General features: G+C 39.4%; 1 protein-coding gene across 3 annotated transcripts in view; it reads left to right on the forward strand.

Moving 5' to 3' along the window:
• The first annotated feature begins 2,241 nt into the window (after nucleotides 1-2,241).
• The window catches only part of ODAD2 (outer dynein arm docking complex subunit 2), a 106,634-nt gene continuing 83,522 nt past the window's right edge, over nucleotides 2,242-25,353 (forward strand). Inside the window, exons 1-7 of one of the 3 annotated variants that reach the window (XM_024750032.1) lie at nucleotides 2,242-2,689; nucleotides 2,775-3,037; nucleotides 7,876-8,033; nucleotides 10,127-10,328; nucleotides 10,957-11,063; nucleotides 11,233-11,369; nucleotides 13,621-13,737. In XM_024750032.1, coding sequence (XP_024605800.1) covers nucleotides 2,814-3,037; nucleotides 7,876-8,033; nucleotides 10,127-10,328; nucleotides 10,957-11,063; nucleotides 11,233-11,369; nucleotides 13,621-13,737 — 945 coding nt within the window. In that variant the 5' untranslated portion in view covers nucleotides 2,242-2,689; nucleotides 2,775-2,813. Of the gene's footprint in view, nucleotides 2,690-2,774; nucleotides 3,038-6,527; nucleotides 6,587-7,875; nucleotides 8,034-10,126; nucleotides 10,329-10,956; nucleotides 11,064-11,232; nucleotides 11,370-13,620; nucleotides 13,738-25,353 lie in introns of those variants that run through there. The other 2 variants (XM_024750033.1, XM_024750034.1) reach the window with 2 other exon arrangements.

Genomic DNA, 25,353 nt, shown 5'->3' on the forward strand with positions numbered 1-25,353 from the left:
TTTTTTTGCTGTGCGCGGGCCTCTCACCGCTGCGGCCTCTCCCGTTGTGGAGCACAGGCTCCGGACGCACAAGCCCAGCGGCCATGGCTCGCGGGCCCAGCCGCTCCGCGGCACGTGGGATCCTCCCGGACCGGGGCACGAACCCGTGTCCCCTGCATCGGCAGGCGGACTCCCAACCACCGCGCCACCAGGGAAGCCCTAAAGATCTTTTATACATGGTCTTCTCTTCTTTGGGATTTTGTTCCACTTTTTATTTTTCGAATAATATTCAAATAATATTGTACTTGCTTTCTGGATGCTCATAGGCTCCCAAAGATTTTCTTAGGCCTTATTCTTAAATCAAGCCTGACCATTGCCGCAGCTCCTGGTTTATTAGACTCAGAAAAACAATTTGAATAGAGTCAAATATGTTACACACATTCTTAGAAGAATGTATCATGATGAAAAGACTTTTTGCCTGTCGTAGCTCCTTTGTAAGTGTCTTCCAGGAAGTTACTCTATGGCATGTTGACTGCCACAGCCTTACGTGATTTCACATTTTTCTTTTAAAAGGTGCAAGAAGGAAATGATGCATACAATTCAGCTTTATAAACCAAAACAAGTTTGTACTTAACATTAAAAACAAATAGAACTGTCCTCCTGAGCCTTTCCATATAAGATAAATCTATTTGCATTTTTTCTCGTGATACTGGGAAACTCAGGAGTGTCACACATAAACATCAGTACCTGCTTATGTGTTCAGAATCTAGCAGAAACAAAACACTGAAATACTAAAACGACTGCACACAACAAATTCGTACATTTTTTGGTATACATTTTATTTCACTAACACTTTTTCAGATATATATATGTACATATGTATGTGTATATATATATATGTTGTTCTCAACCTTATCTGATCCAATACTTGCTTTTTATAACAAATAGTTTGTAATGCCCACTTTACTCTTCTGAAATCAAAATCATAGTTTTAAATCTCAATGGTGCTCTAAATATAAAATAAAGGAAGATAATTGAAATAAAGTATCAGCATGTAAATGCTCAAGTATATATATATATATATATATATGCTCAGAATATATAATGAAGTAATCAGTTGCTCTAGCCTTACATAGAATTACTGTGTATGCAGTAGCTCCAAATACAGACGTGTCACTGAAACTTAAAATTGTGTGACTAACATTTCAGTCAATGACATGATTTTACCAACTGCTGACCTCTTGGTAAAGTTCTGTGTAATATGAAGTCTATACAACTGTCCTTTGATTTATATAATAGTTTAAATTCTGGAAAATTCAGTGCATATTAAAACTGTGAAAAAATCCTTCATGATTATTTGTAAAATAGTGATAGGTTGTAGGCTCAGGTATTAATTATCTGAAGTGTTTACGTACTAGATGCTGGAGATTGCAGCATAATTCTTCCTTCTGGGGGACTGTCCTGCACATTGCAGGACATCTGGCATTCTAGGTCCTCATCACTAAATGCTAACAGTGTTCCATTCTTATCATTTTGATAATGAAACATCTGTCCAGTGTGTCTCCTCTGCTTCTCAGCAGCCAGTACTGCCCATCTGAGGACCTCTGATCTAGACGTCCCTGTTACTGTATTTCAAGATTTAATACAGGATGGAAAGTAAAATCTCCAAATCATTTCTGTAGAATATTGGTACTGAGCTTTTGTAATAATGATGGGTCGAGGGGGAAGCTAATTACATTCTTTATTTAACTTTTTTAACCATTCTCTAATATTCCAGAAGAAAGGTTTTAATGATCAGTGTTATTACAAATGAGAAAATAAACAAGTATAGATTATCTGAAAAAAAAGTCTTAAATGTCCATTATGTATTAATGTCAGAACTTATTTATTAGCTTGGCTCTTATTTAAGTTTACAGATAATGTTATCTTTTCAAATATCTTCTTTTAAAGGCTAATTTCTATTTAGCTAAAGTAAAATTTATTTCAGTTTCTGTTTTACATTTTAATGCTAGACTCTTGGTAATCTAGATAAACAGGCTAAAGAGATTCTCATTTGTTCTCACATTTGCTCTTAAGAGTTATGAATTACAATAAAATATTCTGGGCAGGATATATGGGCAGGGAGTACGGCATTTGAACTGCTCAAATATTTCGATTAATAGGGTCAATATGCGCTTTACCAATTTTCAGAAAAAAATTAAAATTCTATGTCACTTAATGTTTTTATTCTGTTTCTTATGAATTCAGAAGGCACTTGGGGGACATCCAGTGCTCTCAGGATCATTTTCATCAGCCATCATTGCACTGATGCAGATGTATGATGATGACAAAGAATAACAGAAGTCATTTGAATAGCATGATTCTAAACAATGTGTGATCCAGCTCAAAAGAGCATTGCTCACTTCACCTCTGGCCCCAGCAGAGCTGCAAACCAAAGGCCTTGATGCCAACCTGCTGCAATTCTTTTTGTTTCGCTCCTGGACTTTCCTGTTTCCAATTTCTGCCCAGCTATTTGACTTCTCTCCCCTAGGCCCAGGAAAATGAGAAAGAAGTTCTTCATTCCAGGGCAGGCAGATACTGGAAAATCCTTACGTCCTCGTCAGTTTCTCTTAGCGCTGGTTCAGGGAAAGTTGACTGTTTATTGAATTGAAGAGCAACTGGATAGTTTAAAAAATCCACCTCTGAGATGAATAAGCAGAATGCGGGTTGGGTAAGTGCTAGCTTAAAATCTTGAAAATGAGAAATGTTCCGGGGGAAAGGTGGACGCTATTGTCTCTCTCTCTGCCTTGACGCAGTGTGCGCGCTGAGCTCGGGTCTGAGCATCGTGGGATCCCATGGGCGCGGCACTGACAAGGTCCGCGCAGTGGACGGCTGCGGGGCATGGGGCTAGGGCCCTGGAAACTACCCCTCTCAGTGAGGCGATACTGAAGGAAATTATTTTGTTTGTGGAGAGTTTTATCTGGAAACATCCCCAAGAGGCAAACTATGTTTTTGTAGAACCACTGGAATGGAAAACCAATTTGGACCCCTCAGCCTTTGGACCGGGTTATGTTGTCAGGTAAGCCAGTGAATTGCTTCTAGAGTTTAATGTCTTCAGTTGCACGTTTTTTATTGATTGGTTGTAGGTTTGGGGCAAGTCGCTTAACCTCTGTGAATCTCAGAAATCTCAGAAAACCGGAGGCGCTCGGGTGGAATCTGAGGATATTTTGTTTGGCCAACACACTAATTTTTAAATTTGAATTTTCTTTCCATAGGGGATGTGTTCTCCAGGTCACCACACTCCCAACGTTTGCTGTTGCTTTGTGACTGGTCTTTCCACTCCTATGAACTGCCAGATGCCACTAGGCATTGATTTTGTGATCTCAGATATAGACAAAATCCCTTCTGATATTTAAATCTGTAAAATCTATGGGGTGGCAGAGGGAGAGTGGTACATTTTGCTTAACATAAGGGAGAAACTTCCTAACAATTAGCATTGTCCTCAAATGAGAACTTTCCAAATCTGAGATTTAAAACAAAAAATCCTATCTCCACCTCAAACAATGGGCTACCAGTTTATGTCTTTTGAACATAGCTAAACATATATCTTATGTAAATTACATACGTTTATATAACTATATTATACTTATATGAAATATTGATATATAAGTATAAATTACAATTGTAGATGATAAATTTATATAAATTCATATATACGTTTTTTGGTCACATCCTCAGTTTATGTGTCACTCCAGGCATTCTGATCCTCTTTTCTGTATCTCTGTCCCTCTTTGGTTTTGCCTATGAACTTTTTTTTTTTTGCGGTACGCAGGCCTCTCACTGTTGTGGCTTCTCCCGTTGCGGAGCACAGGCTCTGGACGCGCAGGCTCAGCGGCCATGGCTCACGGGCCCAGCCGCTCCACGGCATGTGGGATCTTCCCGGACCGGGGCACGAACCCGTGTCCCCTGCATCGGCAGGCGGACTCCCAACCACTGCGCCACCAGGGAAGCCCGCCTATGAACTTTTAAAGTCTGATCTTTTCAAAAACAGCTCTCTAACTAGCCAAAGTTTCCTCTAGATGCCTTTTCCATTTTTTCCCTTTGGGATTATTTGTGAGAATAAACTCAGAGTTTAATTTTTAGAACTGTAAAACCATTCTTGAACTGTATTTCAAAAGCTCTTTAGTTCTGGTATCATGATCTATTTTCTCTCTGAATTTTCTGAAATCTTTTTTTTAATCATATTTTTAACGGTGCTTATGGTCACTTTCTCCCAAAGTGCTTCGTTGCTCCCACCTAAGTTCAGTGTAGCATCGCACATTGTTTTTTCTAAGTTTTGAAAGATGAACTCATCTGTAAAATCAATTAAAAACATGTGAACTACTTGGTGCAAAGATGGATTTAAAGCAAATGTCAGAAGAGATGCCAAGATTGTTGTTGTATCTTGCCTCTGTGCTAATTTTGTGTACGAGTGCAGACGTGATCACATCTGTGCCCTAGTTAGGGGGGCTGACATACATATAATGTATCACTATTTCTCTATCCCTGTCCAGTTTTCTTTGCTTTATTTCTATTTTTGTATCTCTGCATACAGTCTCTAGATACAGTGTTCCCTCAAGCAGGATGTTTTGACATTTTGACACCATGTATATTCTGAACCAACTACCCCTTGATTGTCTTCCTTCTGTCAAATTTGCCATGCAGCTTTTCCGTAGGCCAACTTTTCTATCCGTCATTCTTGTTTCTGACCTGTGTTGATCATACCTTTGATGCTGGAAGGGATGAGAGGGGTGTGATAGCAGCGCTTGTTGCATAGGAAGGAATGTGTCATTGTGTCTTGATGAAAACCAGGTAGGCACTGACTGCCCCGAAGAAGGCAAAAGATACAGCTGAGATTTTGGTAATAATGGAGAATACCAGATGCTTTCATATCCAGGTCTTGACCATACCCCAAGGAACTGTCAGCAACCCATAGCCACTTGGTGTCTGCTACATCCAGCAACATAAGAAGTGAGGTAGGGCTTCCCTGGTGGCGCAGTGGTTGAGAGTCCGCCTGCCGATGCAGGGGACACGGGTTCGTGCCCCGGTCCGGGAGAGTGAGGTGAGGTAAACCTGGGGTGCCCTCAAAGGCGAGAAGAGCGTGTTGTGAAACAGCCCCACCGCCTCATGCTTCCCCCTTCGGTTCATGTGCACTCTTCTTGCTCAGCTCTTGAACCTTAGAACACATTTATTCATGTATTTAAAGTGGGGGACCCACTAGCCAGGACTCATGTCTGTAAGTCCGTGTGGATAGCCAAGTCATCGTGAGGAATTTAAGCCTAGAGTCTCTGGACGCATTGCTACCAAACAGTAATATCCTTGCATGTCTTAGAATAGAGGCAGATTCTTCTTGGGGATATACATTCCCTCAGTCCTCTTGTTCCAAAACAAGTCAATTGTATCTATACTGATACAATTTTTGTTGATCTCCGCAGATATTTTGGGGGCTGTGTTTATACTTGTGGCCTCACTTCTCCGCAGATGTTGTGCATCTCCAGATGCACTCTCTGTAGCCGTCAGCGCAGTTGTGATCAGCCTTCTTCTGATTTAGGCTCATCGCATCTCACGTTGAAACCCATCCTTCAGTCACACAACGAGGAGGTTGTACGTTGCACCCGCCACCTTCTTTTGTGCGGATGGTTATTAATTGACTAGATAAGCACAGGACTTTACGCGTGGCCGGATTCACTCGTTTCCTTTAGACTCATTCCCGATGTGCAGCGGCTCGTCCTGTAGTATCACCTCTCCACGTTCGATTTTGAGGGGAAAATGTCTCTACTTTCATTTTAATGGAAGTCATAGGTCTCTTATTACCATTTCCAATTGCTTTTGTTCTTGTCACACAGGATGAGATTAGCAATCTTCCTAAAACACCTCAGAATGAAGCCCAAGCCACTGTAAATTAAGGACAAGTGACACCGCTCAGTGGTGACGCCATGTGTGGGGGGTGCACAGAACTGAAGCGCTTGAGTCTCTAGAATGTAGCTTGGGTGAGCGTTCAGAATTGCTTTGTGAAAATGTTGGTACCTGTTCTCTCCTTTGGGAGAACTATGCTTTTTGAATCACGTCTGCTTTAATATCGCTGTATGTCAGTTGTGAACCGCAGTCTGCTGTGTCTCAGTTATGTACATGAGTCGGGACCAAGTTATATGCCGGTACGAGTTCTGTGTGGCTGAGACGAGGACGCCTGAGCAAGGGCTCCTCCTCTAGTGATGCACACTTCACACACAGTTCATACCTTTTTGGTCCTTAGTTTTCTGATCAGTATCACTAAGGCTGAATTACATGATCTCCAGCCTTAACGTGGTATTGTTTTATGAGACAATAATTATCGTATTTTGGTAAAATTTCAAGGTCACAGTATAAAGGTCAGTGGCCCAAAGTTCTGTTATTGAACTCTGGGTTATCCCTGAGCATTGCTACATAGTTTCTCACCTATAGACTTATTTGTGGAGTAATTACTATGTTCTGGACGTGGAACCTGACATTGGGGATTAAATAAATCAGACCTTTTTTCTTGCTCTCTATAGCATAAGCTGAGTATTTTTAGCTCCCTCCTGCAGTTCCAGTTTAAAAGTCTCTTGATCAGGTCGGTGGATTTCATTTATTCTTTCTTTCATTCTGCTTAACCTTATCAAGGTGGCTACAGCAGTTTTCTTCCAAAGAGCTCTTTCCTCAGCGCCAGCAGACCGTGAGCCTGAAACGGGAGGCTGCTTTTCGACAGTCCTCTCCATCACTGGCGTTTTAGCTGTCTGTTCAGCTGCAGGCTTCCGCTGGCAGAAGCAACGAGAATGTCCTGTGCCCTGCCGTTATCCTGGTCTCCCCAGGAGTTTCACCTTCTCAAGTTCAGGAGCTTGGTCCTGTGGGCATTCAGTCTGCCTGTGTCTCCGTCCTTTCCTCCTCCGCTCAGCACCAGCGGCCAGCCCCAGAGCAGACCTCTAAGAAAGCTCCTCGATCCTTAGGGCGTTCTTCCAAAAGCTTTATTCCTGGGAAAGTATACATTTTGTAAACGATGCACGTCCCTGGCAAGTCTAAAAACATTTTGCTCCTTCATTTATGAAATAGTAGTAGATTGTCTTGAGTGTCAACATTTCACAGCTATTTATCTGTGTTACAATTTAAAATATCAGGTCTTAAGATGTGGACAGTTTTGCCAGAGATATCAGTATGCAGTGAAAAGCTATGCAGTTTAGGTAATGTTGTAAGTGGTAGAAATCTAGAGATGTATCACTGCCATAAAAACATCTTAGTCTTTTAGAAATGCCAACCTAAAAAAGTTAAAATGGCCAGAAACACCAATCTAGGAGAGCTAATAATTTCTGATCAGGAAAAAGCCTAGTTAGAAAGATTGCTTGTTATCCTAAAGTAAACCAAATTGGAGGTCTGGAGTGGGAAAATAATCCACTGAGGGGATCTAGTTTGTCTTTTTTCATAGCTTTTTTGCTCGTAAACAGAGTAGCCAAGAAAATTCCTAACCACTAATTACTGTGGTATAAAAATTTTATAAATTAAATAACATTAGAAATCCACAAAACATGAAAGGTTCTGTAGAACCAGTGATTTTGGAAAACATGTCCAATGCATTATTAGAAAAACAAACCCCAAAACTGTGATTGAGTTCACATAGGTATTCAAGAAATTGTTTAAAAATTTTCTTCCTGGGTATATCACGTTGCTAATAAGTCTGGGGATTTAAGGGCCTGAGTGTGGATGAAAGTGGGAAAATAGATGACTTTCTAACAAGAGGTATTTATTATATTCTCTGTGCTTTATCATGAGACATGGAAATAATTTGTTGAAATGTCTTAAATTTAACTTCTACTGGCCTCCAGGTTAACCTTAAGCTTTCAGAAAACAATTTTTTTTTCCATTTTTTAGTGAAACAACAGTCGAGTCAGAAGAAGCGGATAACAATGCACAGCCTTTGCTATTTCTCTCTGTACCACAGATCAAAATTAGGAGCTTTGGGCAGCTGTCACGTGTGTTACATATTGCCACAGATACAAAGCTGAAGGAAGCACAAGCATGTATTGAAGGTGATATTTACACTCCAGTCTGTGATTTGCACTTTCAGAAACTTAATCTTGGGGGCGGGGGAGGGAATCATTCCTTACAGTCTCTTGAAAAAAGTTCTGTAACCTAAAAGGTAAAAAGTACTACGTTCAACTTGATTTCTTGATTTAAAAATGTTGTTGATTTATTTTGGCTGAAATGTTATGCTCATATCAGATTTCTACTTTAAATGAGAAGCCTAATGCTTTACCATTAGTAAGCTTCGAGATTTCTAATTTTAGTATGTCGTTTAAAGAGAGCCTTCTTAGCTCCTGGAAAGACCTGATGCCTTTAAGGTTCATGTCGGGGAAAAAACAGATGTCCAGGGCCAGCACCAGAATCCACCCTCTCATCTTGCATTCTGCTGTGATGGATGGTGATTTGTTTCCTTTAAAATGAATGTAGCCTCTTGCTTTAGCATACAGCCCATAATAATCTCACCTGCCTTTTGTCTCAGCCCTTTGCGTTGTGGAAATACACAGCTTTCTGTGAATAGTTACATTCATTCAGTGGGAAGTATTTTTCCTCTTCACTAAAGTTATATAACGTTCTTATTATTGTCTAATCGTCTAACATGCAAAAAAGAACGTGATTGATCACCTGCTATAATTGGGCTCTAAGTATTTCTTACGAGTAGAAACACCTGACAATAGGTAATTATGTCATATATGTGTTCTGCTTCTTTGGAATCGTGTGACCAGTGTGTCCCAGGCATAAGGTCCCTCATCTGTCTCTCATCATTCTTTGCCACCGCCCGGGGCTGTGAGGTGGAAAGTTAGTCCTTTTTCTTTAAGATGTGAACCTTAAAACAGCAGCTTCTTTTTACATCTTGACTTCTCTCCTTGTACATCAAAGCTACTTTTCTGAGAGGGATGAAATCCTGAGAATAAGAGTGAATTTAAGAAGAGTCAATAGACGCATGGTTGTTCGTTAAATTCAACTTAATATGTAAACTTAATCCATAGAGTGTCGTGCGCCCCATCTGGCTAAGTATGTACCCTTTGCTGCATTTTGCCCTTTCTGTAAGAGCTCGAGGTACAGCTCTTCGTTTTTGGCCCAAATTGCGTGGTACCTGGCAGTTTGGAAGTCAGCTTTGTGTCTTTCCCCAGAATTCACCTAGTATCTTCATAATCGTTAGAGATGACAGCCGTAAGGTGGTGAGTGGAGATGCTCACTAAGTGGTTGGTTCCCAGGCCTCCTTCCCTTGCTCCCCCCAAGACTGTCCTGCTGGTAGTCTGCGTCCTGTGGGAAAGTTAGTGCCGTCGCCGTGCTTCCCATCAGGTCAGACTTTCTGAATTAGTCCCATAGGCATCCCCCAACCCATCCAAATGCATATAGATTTTCACCTGAGTTGAATTCCTCCTTTCTAAACACAGTTCTGCCCCTTTCTCCCTCATTTTCAACCATATAATTTTTTGGCCTTTATTAAATTCTGTTTTCAGCATCTCTAGGTTCAACTTTCAGCCTTGATCACAAGTTGGTATTTAGAATTTTCACTATGATTTTGGCATGTACGTGAATACTGGTTAGATTCGTCTTCCCAACTAATGTCAAAAGACATTGAAAATGTAAGCAGTTCAGACAGGTGGAAGAGATTGGCAGTAGATCTGTAGACTGAGAAAAACATGCTATTTTGGAGAGAAAGCATTTGTGAATACTGTTCACTGGTGCACGCACGCACACACGCACGCACACACACACACACACACACACACACGGTTCTAGTGATCATTCTTCTAAGGAGACCAGTATTTCTCTATCTTCAAATCAATTCTGAATGTATTGATTGAATGCCTCTTCTGAATAATGCCCCACAGTCAACTTAAAAAAAATAGACCTCTTAGCTTCTGTCCTATTAGGGTGATAGCATATAGAGATGATATTATAGTACAAGTAAACATCTCAAGAGGTGTGAGAAAGTTCCTAAGTACAGTAAAATCTGAGAAGTAGAGATTAATTCAAATTGGGTCAATCAGAGAAAGCTTAATGAAAGAAACACATTTGAGTGGGCTCCACTTTGTTTGTCTTGCAATAGAAGACAAAAAGATAATTTTTTTTAATTCACTTTTTTGGTCAGCAAACAGAAACCCCATAGCAAAAATCCTGGGCTTGGATTATAATATGATAAAGGAAATAAATGAAGACTCATCTGTAGTAACCATTCTTGATAAAATTACCAAAGATGATGATCCTGAAAGTGAGATTAAGATGAAGATTGCCCTGCTACTCAAGCAGCTGGATCTGCACCTACTCAATCGTTCTCTGAAACATATTTCCTTGTGAGTCTTTTTTTTCAAAAAGAAGCCTCTAAAAATTGGTTATAAAAAGTACTTTCAGAGCTTTAGGGAAAAGACACAAGAAAAATAAAGTTTGGAAGTGGTTGCTATTGATTTAACATTACATTTTTTGGAATAAAATTTTAGTTACTGCATGAAGATTTCTAATTCTAAACAGTACAGTTTTCAGTTAACATGGCTAAAACATTGTAGTGGAGTTTCATCTAATTCTGAAGACATTAAGTGGTCTTGTTATTTTCAAAGTCTCTTAAACTATTAGATAAATTTAAAAATTATAATGCAATTACTGTGTAGTTTATCAAGTTTAAAACTTGTTCATTTGTCTAGTCTTTTCTAGTACTTTGGAATTATCATTAAGAAATGAAGTGAATATTGAAATGAGTGTATTTAATGTTGCATTCAACGCGAATCACTGATTCTTTGATGTTTTGACAGTGTTATAACACTGTAACCTGGTTAAAATTCACTGTAATTTTGTTGTTGTATAATTTAACTGATATTTGAATTACAAAAAAAGATATTCCCCCTGATATAATGAAATGTTTTCATGTTGTTTTCTGTAGATTCTGTTTTAAAGCATTTAAAACGAATTTCTAAACATTTATTTCAGAGAAATACGATTAAATCCAGGGACTGTTAAGAATGATGTAGAGCTGCTTAAACGATTCTCAGGAAAGGGAGAAAAGACAGTCTTGGAATCGATCGAGTACACCTCAGGTTCATTTTATATTATATATTTTTTCATAATTATATTTTCAAAATGCTTCAGTAGCTACATTAAATGTTTAAGAAATGAAAACTTAAAATTTCAATCCTGTTTTTTTGAAGCCAACCTATTTTACAAGTTGAGGTTAAGGAGCTCCTTTTAATTGATAATTGGTTTCAGATTACGAATTTTCAAATGGATGTGGAGCCCCGCCTTGGAGACAAATTCAAGGGGAAATTTGTTACGTGCTGGTGAAACCACATGATGCGGAAACTTTGTGCATTACTTGTAGCAGAGAAGGAGTGTTCTTAAATGGTGTAAGTCATTTTTTAAAAACCGTATTGACTTTGGTCTCCGTCAGTGCAGGCATGTCTCCAGGACTGAATCCCAAAACCACAGAAGATGAAGTATGTTCTGTGGGATTCATGCAGATCCCTTTGCTGTGTGTTTGCTGTCTCTGTGTCCCTTTGCAGGTCCTTAAGTCAGTATTCTAGGAAATGGCCTTCAAAGCGACCCGTCCCACTAACTACAGCCTCTTTAACAGAATCAGTGTGCTGGTTAATGACACAGGTATTTAAGGAAAGACAAGTCGATAGAGGAGCACCGAGGTAACGCGGAAGCAGTCGGAGGAGTTCAGGGGACAGACGAAAGAGCAGGGAGGGGACCCACATGCGGGAGCCTGGAGGACGTGCCCCCGGAGTTGGGGCCTCCTCAGTCTGGGGCCTAAGCGGCTCCGGGCAGGGCCCGCGCAGACTGGGAGACTCAGACCCCTGAGGCGCGGACCCCGCTTGCGTGGGTTCACACGTCTGGAGAATGGTCGCCTCCAGGCCGTGCTGGTCCCCTCGGAGCCCAGGAGTCTGCATGGAACCGGCCCCGGAGCCCTGAGAAGTAAGCAGCGCCCACTTAGTGTTGGTGGTGCAGGCGCTGGGGCAGGCTGGGGCAGAGCCTGGCCTGGGCCTCTGACGGTGGCCCGGGATGTTAGTGGGGTATCTGAGGGGTCACGGTGAGCCTGGTTCTGGGCCTCTGGGTTCTTCCAGAGGAAATTAGAACCAACTGTGGCTACTGGGAGCAACTGCCACTGCCGGGTGGGGGGCCGTTGCTAGGTGGCTCTGACAGGACGTGGGAGGGAGCATGTCCCTTCTGCCTCGTCCAGCCTCCCCGCTGGCCTCTCCCCCCGCTGGCCTCCCTCTGCCGGCCTCTCCCCGCCTGCTGCCCGAGACTCAGCCGGCCTGGCAGCAGAGAAACACAGCTTTGCAGGCTCCCGGCCCGAGGGTCGCAAAGCAGAGTGTGGGCGGTGGGCCTCGACCTGAGAGAGTCGGCACATGCATGGCCTTCTGGATCCTCTGGATTAAAACCTTGACACTGAGCCTCACGTCTGCTGACTGAACTTGGCTAGAAGGAGCTCAGCTTCCTCTGAAAACCTGGCTCTTGCTGTCTTCCATGTAAAACTGGGGCTCGCAGCAGAATTCTGCAGGGAGGCTCCAGATCCTTAATGGGGACCCAGCTATCGCAGGGTGCCGTTGGAGCCTGGGCCTGGGCTGCTCTCGACATGCGGCCGTGTTCTCGGCGGCGGGGCTTGTCTTCCGACCTGCCTTTCGTGCTTGTCCCATAAGTCCTGGGCTTATTTCTGCACAGAGGAGCCCGACAGCCTAACTATGATTTGCTTTTGGTTTGCTTTGATGCTTTAGAAAAGCGAAATCTCTAACCGGAAAATAAGAGCTTAGAGAAAAAAGGAATGCTTCTCTTGGGCCTTCCAGAGTGGGGCAAGGAGCCTTTGTTTCTGTAAAAGGCTATTGACGCACATACACCTTTATTTGACATGGAAACATCTGAGTGTTTCTCTCAGGTTAAAGAATGAAAGACAAGGATCTGAAGCTGTTCAGTCGTTATAAGAAAATGTATAACACATGACAGTTTACATGTATCTGTATGTTTTACATATATATACAGTTATACATGTAACACTACAGTTTTTATGTGTATATGTATGTGCAAATACACACACATACAGGGTGAAGGAAGAGTAATAGTAGGAAAGCAAAGTGAAATGAGGAACGGAAAGAGAGAAGAGGAGAGACAGAGGCTGAGGTGGAGGGACAGGTGGTCACATAGAGGTCCCACCCCTAGAAAATGAGCCCATAGCAATCTCGCTCCACGCGCAGCAGGGGTAGGGTGAGACCAACAGAAACACAGCCCTTTATGTGGTGACATTCTAACCTCCAGGCCTTCTGTGACTTCATCAAAAGCTCTTGAAGTCATAATGCATTTTCACAGGAGAGAAGTGGGAAGGGAGCTTTCAGGTCTCTGCTGGATAGCAGCGTGCCCTGTGCATCTAGGGGGCACTTGGTAAAGTCTTGCTGAACGAATGAATGAATGAACGAACGAACGAATGAATGAATGAATAAGTAACATTAAGAGGGAAGGGTGTGCCTGTACATTTCGTGTACAAAGACTACCGCATGGATCCTTTAGAGAAGAAAACAATACTTGTGCTTGGGTTGTGATGTATTGGTCAGGTTCTTACATCGCTCATCCATTAATTATAGCACCAAACTTTTTCTTCCAAAGGGCAAAACAGATGATGAGGGGGAAATTAATTATGAGAGAAAAGGAGAAATTTATAAAGACCTTGTCACACTTTTAAGAGAAAAATCAGCAATATTTTCCGAAAATATGTCTCAACAGGTAAGTTTTACAGTCTCTTTTGAACTCTCATAGCATTCTACTTTTTGGCTACAACTTTCTATAGCAAAAATTGGAGAGTAATTCTGCCTTGTTTTGGACAGTACTTTCAATTATTGGAGTGTTTCCCACAATATAAAGCAATAAATACTGTAAATGTAGCAATTTAAGAATGTTTCTGGTTTTCTTTAGGTGACAGGTGTAATATTTCAAAGTGCTTTCTAAATAGGACTTTTTCATTTTCCGTTTTGAATTAATTACACTAAGAACAAGGGACTCAGGTCTGTTAATGAAGCCTAGACGTTTTGATTATTTTTATCCTTTCTGGTAATCCCATGACTGCTACCTAGTTGGATTGTCTTAATAAGTGTGTCAACTGCGTGTGTATAAGAACTGGGCTTTTTTGTCTCCCATGGTTTGTGAAATAGTGCTGGACAAAGAAATCAGTCAATGTAATATTTTGTGAAAAAAATTTTGCTTGAAGCTGATGTAGGTAAGAAATGATATGCAGGGAACACGAGTGTGGTTCCCTTATGCTCCGGGCTGATCCTCAGGCTGAGGGCAATTCCACAGAGCCCACAGGGCTCACTGATCAGGTCCATCGTCTTTCTGATGCTGCTGCTTGTGGAGCGCCCCGTTTTCTTGTCAGACTGCTGTCGCTCTCATCCTGGCACTTTGTCATCTTTTTGTGAATTCCTTTTGTTTCCTGGCGTTTGATCACTTGTTTCCTGGACCCCAGTTTTCCGTTGTTGTTGCACTGAAGTACATATGTACATAAAATGTGCCATGTTAACCGTTTTAAATGTATCATTCAGTAGCATGAAGTACGTTCACAAAGTTGTGCAACCGTTACTACTATTTCCAAACCTTTTTCATCATCTGAAACTGAGCAGTAACTCTTCATTGCTCCTCCCCCAGCTCTTGGTAACCTCTAATCTACTTTCTGTCTCCACGAATTTACCTATTCTAGGTATTTCATCTAAGTGGACTCATACAATATTCTGTCCTTTTGTTTTGGCCTATTTCACGTACCGTAATGTTTTCAAGGTTCATCCGTGACGTGCCCGTATCCGAACTTCATTTCTTTCTATGGCTGAATGATATTCCATATATGTATATACCAAATTTTCTTCATCTGTTGATGGACACTGGGTTTTTCCACCTTTGGTTATTGTGAAAAATATTATGAATATTGGTGTACAAATATCTGTTTGAGTCCCTGTTTTCAATTCTTTTGGGTGTACACGTCCGGGTGGCATTTCTCAGTCATATGGGGGTAATTCCACGTTTAACTTTGGAGGGAACTTCCAAGCTGTTTCCACAGCAGCTGAACCATTTTACATTCCCAATGCAATGTATGAAGATTCCAGTTTCTTCACATCCTCACCAACACTTGATATTTTCTGTGAATGTTTGTGTTTATTATAGACATCCTCATAAGTGTGAACATGGTGTTGTATTGTGGTTTTGATTTGTATTTCCCTAATAATTAGTGATGTTGAACATATTTTCATGTGTTTATTGGTCATTTGTATATCTTCTTTGAAGTAATGTCTATTCAAGTCCTTCGTCCATTAAAAAAATTAAATTGTCTTGTTGAGCCAGAGTTCTTTATATATTGGGGGTATTAATTCCTTATCAGGTAGAAGATTTGCAAATATTTCCCCCTATTCTATGAGTTATCTTTTTACTCATCTTGATAGTGTCCTTTGGTATACAAACATTTTAAATTTTGATAAAGTCTAATTAATATATTTTTTCTTTTGTTACCTGTGCTTTTGGTATCATATTTAAGGAACCATTGCTAAATCCAAGGTAATAAAGATTTGCCCTTAAGTTTTCCACTAAGAATTTTTTAGTTTTAGTCCTCTCAAGTTTAGGTCTTTGATTCATCTTGAGTTAGGTTTTGTATATGGTGTAAGGGACAACCTTCATTCCTTTGCACATGGATGTTCAGTTTTCCCAGCACCGTTTGTTGAAGACACTGTTCTTTCCCCACTGAATGGTCTTGTCATCCTTGTTAAAAATCAACTGACCATAGATTTCAAGGTTTATTCTTGGGCTCTCAATTCTGTTCCATTGGTCTGTATGTCTATCTGTATACCAGTCCCATACTGTTTTGATTACTATAGCTTTGTACTAGTTTTAAAATCAAAGTGAGTCCTCAAACTTTGTCCTTGTTTTTTCAAGAATCTTTTGGTTATTTGGGGTGCCTTGATTTTCTATAGGAATTTTAGGCTTGGTTTTACCATTTCCACAAAAAACACCATTGAGATTTTGATAGGGATTGTATTGAATCTGTAGATTCCTTTGTGTAACACTGCCATCTTAACAGTATTATCTTCTAATCCATGAACATGGAAAGTTTTTCCATTTGTTTGTGTCTTCTTTAACTTCTTTCAGCAATGGTTTATAGTTTTCAGTGTATAAGTCTTTTGACTCCTTGGTTAAATTATTCCTAAGTATTTTATTCTCTTTGATGCTATTGTAAATGGAACTGTTTTCTTCGTTCCCTTTTTGATTGTCCACTGCTAGTGTATAGAAGTACAACTGATTTTTGAGTGTTACAATCAGATTTGATTTTTGAATGTGAAGTTCAAAATTGAATCCTGCAACTTTGCTGAATTTATTTAATTCAGTTTCTGTTGAATCTTTAGGTTTTTCTATATATAAGATCAAGTCACCTGTGACCAGAGATAGTTTACTTTTTCCTTTCCAATTTGGATGTTCTAAATTTCTCTTTCTTGCAAAATTCCATGGCTAGAACTTTCAGGACTATGTTGAATAGAAGTGGCGAACGTAGATTCCTTGTCTTACTCCTTACTCCTTAGGGGAAATGCTTTCAGGCTTTTGCTACTGAATATGATGTTAGCTGTGGGCTTTCCATACATGGCCTTTATCTTGTTGAGGAAGTGCCCTTCTCATCAGTTTTCTTTTTCTTGGTCCACCCCATCATTTTGGTAGCGCTTCCTGAGTAAAAGAGGCACATAGGAGGGAAAAAAATTGAGGGTTAGCATGTTGGAAAATATCTTTATTCTTCTCTCTCAGTTGTTTCTATAACGACAGTTTGAAAATAATTTTTACTTAGAATTTTAAAGGCATTTTTCCTACGTGACCTGTTTGTTTTGGCTTTTCCCATATAATGAGGCTTTAGGATTTTCTCTTATCCCTGATGTTCTGTAATTTTCATGATGATATGGTTGGTGCTGGTTTTTGTTTGTTTTTCATTAATGATGACATATGTCCTTCAGAACGGGAAAAATATTTTTGTATTATATCTTTAATCATTTTTTTTTCCTCTCTGATCCTTTTGTTCTCTTTTTGAAACTTCTATTTGGATCTTGGGGCCTCTGAGACTGATCCGCTGATTTTCTTTTCTCTCATACACCCCACCACACTTTCTGCAAATATTCCTTTACTTTGTCTTCCAAACATTGTACAAATCTTTAAAATTTAAGCTCTTATGTTTTTAATGTTTTGTTTTGGGGTGTTTATTTTTACAGACCACATGCTTTCATTTCTCTTGGGTAAAACCTCAGACTGAAATGGCAAGGTTATATGGCGGCTATATGTTTAACTTTTTAAGCCATCGGTAAACTGCTTTCCAAAGGGGTTATAACCATCTCCGTCCACTCTGGCAGTGCATGAGATTGACAGCTGTGCCACGTACTCATCAATAAGTGGTACGGTCAGTCCTTTATTTTAGACGTTCTAATAGGTGTGAACGGATATCTCACTGAGTTTTGATTTGCATTACTTGAATGCATCCTTTCATATGCTTATTTGCCATTTATATATCTTAAGTGGTAAAGTGTATATTCAGATCTTTTGCCCATTTTTTATTGGATTGTTTGGTTCCTTATTACTGAGTTGTGAGATATACATACATACATATAGACTTATATATTCTTTCAGATACAGGATTTATAAATAAATATTTTCTCCCAGTTTGTAGCTTGTTATTTCATTCTCCAAAAAGAGTCTTTCAAAAAGCAAATGTCCTCAATTTTGATGAAGTCCAGTGCTTTTTTTTTTTTTTTTTTTTTTTTGGCGGTACACGGGCCTCTCACTGTTGTGGCCTCTCCCGCTGCGGAGCACAGGCTCCGGATGCACAGGCTCCACGGCCATGCCTCACGGGCCCAGCCGCTCCGCGGCATGTGGGATCCTCCCGGACCGGGGCACAAACCCATGTCCCCTGCATCGGCAGGCGGACTCCCAACCACTGCGCCACTAGGGAAGCGCTCCAGTGCTTTTTTATAGAAGATTTTAAATGTTAGGTATTACATTTAGGCCTATGATCCAATTTAATATATCTTTTGTACATGATATGAAGTATGGATCAAAGTTCATTTTTTTCTTTTGCATGTAGATTTCTAGTTGTTCCAGCATCATTTGTTGAAAAAGAATTGTCCTTTCTTTGCATAGTTGTCCATTTATCTGGGTGTATTTCTGTTCCATTTGTCTGTTTTTATACCAGAACCACACTGTCTTGATTACCTACTTACTTGCATTAAGTCTTGGGTCAGGTAGTGTCAATCCTCTGTCAATCCATTTGTTCTTTGGAGTTGCTGGCTATTCTGTATCTTTTGCATGTCCGTTCAAATTTTATAGTCAGCTTGTCAATTTCTTCATAAAATCCCGAAGGAATTATGACTGATCTTGTGTTGAATCTATAGATCAATTTAAGAACTGACATCTTAACAATATTGGGGTTTCCAATCCATGGAACACAGTATATCCTTCCATTTGTTTAGTATTACTTAGCATGTCTCTCCATCTTATTTAATTTCTCTCAGCATTGCTTTGTAACTTTTGGTGCACATGTCTTACACATCTCTTGTGAAACTTATCTGTAAATATTTCCTATTTGGGAGCTATTGTTAACAATAGTTTTAAAATGTCAATTTCTGGTTATTTGTTGCTACTATATAAAAATACACTTGATTTTTGTATATTGATTTCATACGCTGAAACCTTGCTAAAGTCACTTATTAGTTTTGTCTGGTTTGTAGATTCCAGAGGGTCTTCTATGTAGATAGTCATATTGTCTATAAATAAAGATCATTTTACCTCTTCCTTTACAATTTCAGTGATTTTATTTCTTTTTCTTTCCTTAATGCACTAGAGCTGGAACCTCCAGTACGGAATTGAATAGATGTGGTTTCTTGTTCCTGATGATAAAGGGAAAACTTTCAGTTTCTAATTATTGTTAGCTGTCGGTTTTTCATAGATGAAATTTATAAGGTTGAGGAAGTTCCCCTCTATTCCAAGTTGTTGAGAACTTTATTAGGATTGGATATTGGATTTTATCAAATGATATTTCTGTACCTGTTGCATTAATCATGTTCTTTTTTTCCTCTTTTAGTTTAACATGGTGAATTATATTGATTTGCAAATGATAAACCAACCTTACATTTCTGGGACAAGCTTCATTTGTTCAGAGTGCATTATCCTTTTTATATACTTTAAAATTGTAATTTGCTAAGATTTTATTAAGACGTTTTGCATCTATGTAAGATTATCAATGTGTAGTTTTCTTTTCTTCAATATCTTTGTCTGGTTTGGGTATCAGAGTAATACTGGCCTTATAGAATGAGTTGGAAAATTTTATCTCCCATTCAATTTTCTGGAAGAGTTTGTGTAGAATTGCTATTCTTTCTGTCTTAACTGTTTGGTAGAATTCACCAGTGAAGCAATCTGTGCCTGGAGTGTTCTTTGTGGGAAGGTTTTTAACTACAAATTCAATGTCCTTTCTAGTTCTAGGACCATGCAGGCTGTCTGTTTCTTCTTGAGGGAGCTTGCTAGGTTGTCTTTAAAGGAATGCATCCCTTTCATCTAAGTTGTTGAACTGATTGGTATAAACTTGTTTATTCTTTTATTAACCTTTTAACAACTGTAGAATCTGTAGCTGTTGTTACCTCTTTCACGCCTGATATTAATCATTGAGTTTTATTTTTTCTTGATCCATCTGGCTAGAAGTCCATCAGTTCTCTCAAAGAATTCACTTTTGGTTTCATTGATTTTTCTCTATTTTTCTTTTTTCTACTTCACTTTGATATTTATTCTTTTCTTTTTACTTAGAGTCTCATTTACTCTTATTTCTCTAGATTTTTTAATCATACATTTAATTTAATCTAGTTATATTTGCATTGAAAGGGATTTTGGTGATTTCAGGGGTGAATAATATTAAGAAAGAATTCTCTTAAGTCTACATTCATCTACAGAGAATTTGTCTTTTGGACAAAGACATTCAGAAACAAGTGAGCACCTCTCTGGGGCAGGACAGCAGTAAGATGGAAGGCAGTCTCCACTTTCCTGCTCTCACCTTAGCACTGACAGTTCAGAGATGCATCTATTTTTACATCCTTCTGCCTGTTTTGAGTTTATGTTGCTCTTCTTTTGCTAGTTTCTTAAGGTGGCAGCTTAGACTCTTGATTTGAGAGTTGGATTCATTTCTAAGGTAAGTGTTTAGTGCTATAAATTGCCCTTACAGAATTTTACCTACCTGTCACACATTTTGGCGTTATATTATCACTGTTTTCATTTTCATTCAGTTTTATTTTTTAAACTTCCCTTAAATCCACTATACCTCAATAAAAGTTTTTTTTCCTTGAGACTTCCTCTTTGATCCATGATTATTTATAAGTTTGTTGCTTAGCATTAGATTGTTCTATTACGTGATTCATTGTTAGTTTGATTCCACTGTAGTCAGAGAACACACTCTAAATAACTTAAATCTTTATAAATTTGGTTTTTGGTGTGGTTGAGTTCTTCATACCCTTGCTGATTTTCTATCAGTGTTGAGAGAAGGATTTGAAATCCTCCAACAATAATTGTAGATTTGTCTGTTTCTCCTCTTAGTTCTATCTGTTTTTGTGTTTGCAGCTCTGCATACACATTTAGGATTATGTTTTCCTGATTGACCATTTTATCATTATGTAATGTCCCTCTCTGTCTTTGGTGATTTTCTTTTTTCTGAAGGCTACTTAATCTGCTATTCATATAGCCACTCCTACCTTTTTTTTTAACTAACGTTTGCATGGTGTATCTTTTTCCCTTCTTTGACTTCCAAGCTACCTATATCATTATATTTGTAGTGAGTTTCTTGTAGACAGCATATAGTTGAGTCATTTTTAAAATCCATTTTCTGGTGTGTTTAAGTCGTTTACTTTTAATTATTGATATGTGAGAGCTTAAGTCCGCCAGCTTAGTTTCATTTTCTGTTTTTTCCTTCTGTTTTCTTTCACTTTTTTTTTTCCTGGTTTTCTTTGGATTACTTGAACATTTTTTTTTGAATTCCATTTTGATTTTTCCATAGTTTTTTGTTTTTTTTTTTTTTTTTTTTTGCGGTACGCGGGCCTCTCATTGTTGTGGCCTCTCCCGCTGCGGAGTGCAGGCTCAGCGGCCATGGCTCATTGGCCCAGCCGCTCCGCGGCACGCAGGACCCTCCCGGACCAGGACACGAACCCGTGTCCCCTGCATCGGCAAGCGGACTCCCAACCACTGCACCACCAGGGAAGCCCCTCCATAGTGTTTTGAGTGTATCTCTTTGTGTAGTTTTTGGTGGTTGTTGTAGATATTGTATTATACATAATTTATCATCGTCTACTGGTGTGACATTTTACCACGTGAGTGAAGTATAGAAACCATATCTCCCTTTAAGTCCCTTTACACTCTCTCATTTATATTTGCCTTTATTTCTGTCACATTGATAACTGTATGAGACACTTATAATTTGTGCTTCAACCATCAAACATCATTTAGAAAACTCAAGAGGAGAATGAAAGTCTTTTGTATGTACCCGTGCTTTTATTCTTTCTGTTGTTCTTTTTTTTTTTTTTTTTTTTCGGGAACCAGTGCGCCACCAGGGAAGCCCCTTTCTGTTCTTTTCTTCCTTTCTGGTGTTGCCAATTTCCTTCTTTTATCATATCCTTTCGGTTTAAGAACTTCTTATTCATTGAGGTAGGTCTGTTGGTGACAGATTCTCTTAGTTTTCCTTTATCTGAGAGCATCTTGAATTCCCCTTTATTCCTGAAGAATATTTCCACTGGATATGGTATTCTGGCCTGACGGTTTTTTATTTTCAGCACTTCAAAAATGTTGTTGCAGTCTTTCTGGACTCCACGGTTTCTCCTGAGAAATCTGCTGTTATTTTAATTGTTTTTCCTTTATAGGTAAAATATTGTTTCTCTCTCATTGCTGTTAAGAATTTTCTTTGACTTTAGTTTTATGGAGTTTGATTATTATGTGTCTTGGCAGGAATTTCTTTGGGTTTATTCTGTTTAGGGTTTGCTCAACTTCTTGAATCTTAGATTTATGTCTTTTTCCAAGTTTGGGAAAATTTCAGACATTCTTAGAATGCATTTTCAGTCTGACCTTCTTTCTCCTCTCCTTCTGGTGCTCTGATTACGTGACTGTTGGATTTTTTGCTGTGGTCCCACGGATCTGGAGGCCCTGTTTATTTATTTAAAAATTTTTTTAAAAATATATTTCCTCTTTGTTGTTCAGATTGGGTAATTTCTGTTGTTTGTCTTCAGGTTCATGGTTTCTCTCCTATGTCTTCTCCATCCTGTTGCTGAGCTATCCAGTGAGTTATTTTGGTTTGTAAATTTCATTTTCAGAATTCCTATTTGGTTCTTCTGTATATCATCTATTTATTTGCTGAGACTTTCTGATTTTTCATTTGTTTCCAGTCTTCGTAATTGATTATCAAAGCATTTTTATGATGGCTACTTTATTTTTTTTTAATAAATTTATTTATTTTAGGCTGTGTTGGGTCTTTGATGCTGTGCGCGGGCTTTCTCTAGTTGTGGCAAACGGGGGCTGCTCTTTGTTTTGGTGCACAGGCTTCTCATTGCGGTGGCTTCTCTTGTTGCAGGGCATGGGCTCTAGAGCGCAGGCTTAGTAGTTGTGGCTCACGGGCTTAGTTGCTCCGCGGCAAGTGGGATCTACCTGGACCAGGGCTCGAACCCGTGTCCCCTGCACCGGCAGGCGGATTCTTAACCAGTGTGCCACCAGGGAAGCCTCATGATGGTTACTTTAAAATCTTATTCCAACATCTATTTGAGATTATTTCATCATCCATTTTACTTTGGTATAAGCATCCATTCATCGTCCTTTCTCATTCAGGTTGTGACGTTCCTTGTTCTTGGTACGATGAGTGATTTTTTGTGTTGTCTTGGACATTTTTGGATCATGTTATGAAACTTTGGATTTTATTTAAATCTTTTGTTGTAGCAGGACTTCTCTAAGTGTAGGTCTCATAGTGTAGGTCTGGCGTACTACAAGGTGCATGTAAAAATCCAGGTTCCCCACTCAGACTCCATTGAGAACCTGGTGGTGTAGGGTGCCTCGGTACCACTGGGCAGGGGGTGGAAGTTCGGTCTCCCCACTGGGCCTCTGCTGACACTCACCTGGCTAGGAGGGGGAGGGTGCTTTATCACATGCTTCCCATGGGGCCTCAACTTAAACCATGGGAGATGAGCCTGTTACTATTTGGAGGTGGTGATTTTACTGTGTCTCGAGATGATAACACGATTTTCCTTCTTTAGTCTGTTGATATGGTCATTCATTTTTGAATATTGAACTAATATTAATCCCGGGGTTGGGATCGGTCATGATGTCTTACCCTATTTGACATTGCTAGATGTCATTTGATAATATTTTGCTGAGGATTTTTGCAGCTATAGTCATGAAGGATATGGGTTAGTAGTTATCTTTTAATGTTTTTGGTATCTGGGTAATGTGGCCTCAGAATGAATTGGGAAGTATGCACTACTCTTTTCTTCTTTCTGGAATTCTTTATGTAGATTGAATCTTATTTCTTTGTTAAATGTTTGGTAGAATTTACCAAGGAATCCATCTCTACCTGAAGGTTTCTTTGTTGAAAGGTTTTATGTTGAGAGTTTTATTTCCTTAGTAGATATACAACTATTCAGATTTTTTTCTCTTACTGAGCTTTGGTGGTTCATGTCTTTCAATGAATTTGCACATTTTATCTAACTTACTTCAAATACTGGCATCAAGTATAACATTCCACTATTGTCTTCTGATGTCTGGAGGCTCTGCTGTGGTAACCCCTCTTTCACGCGTAATATTGGTCATTTATATCTTCTTTTCATTCTTGACTAGTCTGGAAAGAAGTGATAAATTTTATTGATCTTTTCGAAGAACAGCTATTTGTTTCATTGATTTTCTCTATTGTTTGCTTTCTATTTTATTTTGTTTCTGCTCTTTAAATTTTTCTTTCTTCTGCACTCTGGGTTTAATTTGGTCTTTTTTTTTTTTTCTTCCTGTGGTACGCGGGCCTCTCACTGTTGTGGCCTCTCCCGTTGCGGAGCACAGGCTCCGGACGCGCAGGCTCAGCGGACATGGCTCACGGGCCCAGCCGCTCCGCAGCATGTGGGATCCTCCTGGACCAGGGCATGAACCCGTGTCCCCTGCATCGGCAGGCGGACTCTCAACCGCTGCGCCACCAGGGAAGCCCCTGCTCTTCTTATTTAATTTCTTAGTTGGAAGCTTAGGCATCGATTTGAGACCTTTATTTTGTAATATAAAGTTTTATGCTGTAAATTTCTTTATAAGCAGCATATGAACTGTGTCCCATAGACTTTGGTGTGTTTTCATGCAAATCAATATCTCTGAGGATTTTCCATATATCTTCTTATGGATTTGTAGCTTACTTCCATTTTATTATGAGACAATGTTGTATATGATTTTAGTTCTTTTAAATTTGTGGATGTTTGTTTTATGGCTTAAAATATGGTCTGTTTTGGTGAATTTTTCCTTGTGCATTTGAGAAGAATGTGTATTCTGCTGCTGGGTGTGGTGTGTTCTATAAATGTCAGTTACGTCCAGGTCGTTGATAGCCTTCCTCAGGTATTTTATATTCTTCTTTTTTTTTTTCCATGGTACGCGGGCCTCTCACTGTTGTGGCCTCTCCCATTGCGGAGCACAGCCTCTGGACGCGCAGGCTCAGTGGCCGTGGCTCACGGGCCCAGCCGCTCTGCGGCATGTGGGATCTTCCCGGACTGGGGCACGAACCTGTGTCCCCTGCATCGGCAGGCGGACTCTCAACCACTGCGCCACCAGGGAAGCTCTGTATTCTTATTAAGTTTTGTTTTGTTCATTCTGTTGATTATTGAGAGGGGGGTTTTGAAGTCTCCTAATTGTGGATTTGTCTGTTTTTTCCAGTTAGTTCTATTGTTGCTTTAATCTTTTGAAATTCTGTTGTTTGGTGAACACACAGTTAGAATTGGGTGTAATTGGCTCTTGGTCATTATATGTCTCTCTATCTCTGATAATATTATTTGTTTTGAAGTCCATTTTGTCTGATTTTAATGTGGCCATTCCTGCTTTTTTTGATTATTGGTTTCATGGAATATTTTTCTGCAGCTTTTTACTTACAGTGTATTTATATCTTTATATATAAAATGGTTTCTTTTAGACCACAAATAATTGGGTTTTCCTTTGTCATCCACTCTGATGATTTCTTTTAATTGACGTTTTTAAATCATGTTCATTTAATGTGCCTACTGATAGAGTTGAATTAAATTGACTATTTTGCTTGTTGCTTTTATTAGTCCCATTTGTTCTTTGTTCTTTTTCTTTCCCCTTTGA

This window comes from Neophocaena asiaeorientalis, unplaced genomic scaffold (genome assembly GCF_003031525.2).
Source record: "Neophocaena asiaeorientalis asiaeorientalis breed wild unplaced genomic scaffold, Neophocaena_asiaeorientalis_V1.1 scaffold4, whole genome shotgun sequence".
NCBI lineage: Eukaryota > Metazoa > Chordata > Mammalia > Artiodactyla > Phocoenidae > Neophocaena > Neophocaena asiaeorientalis.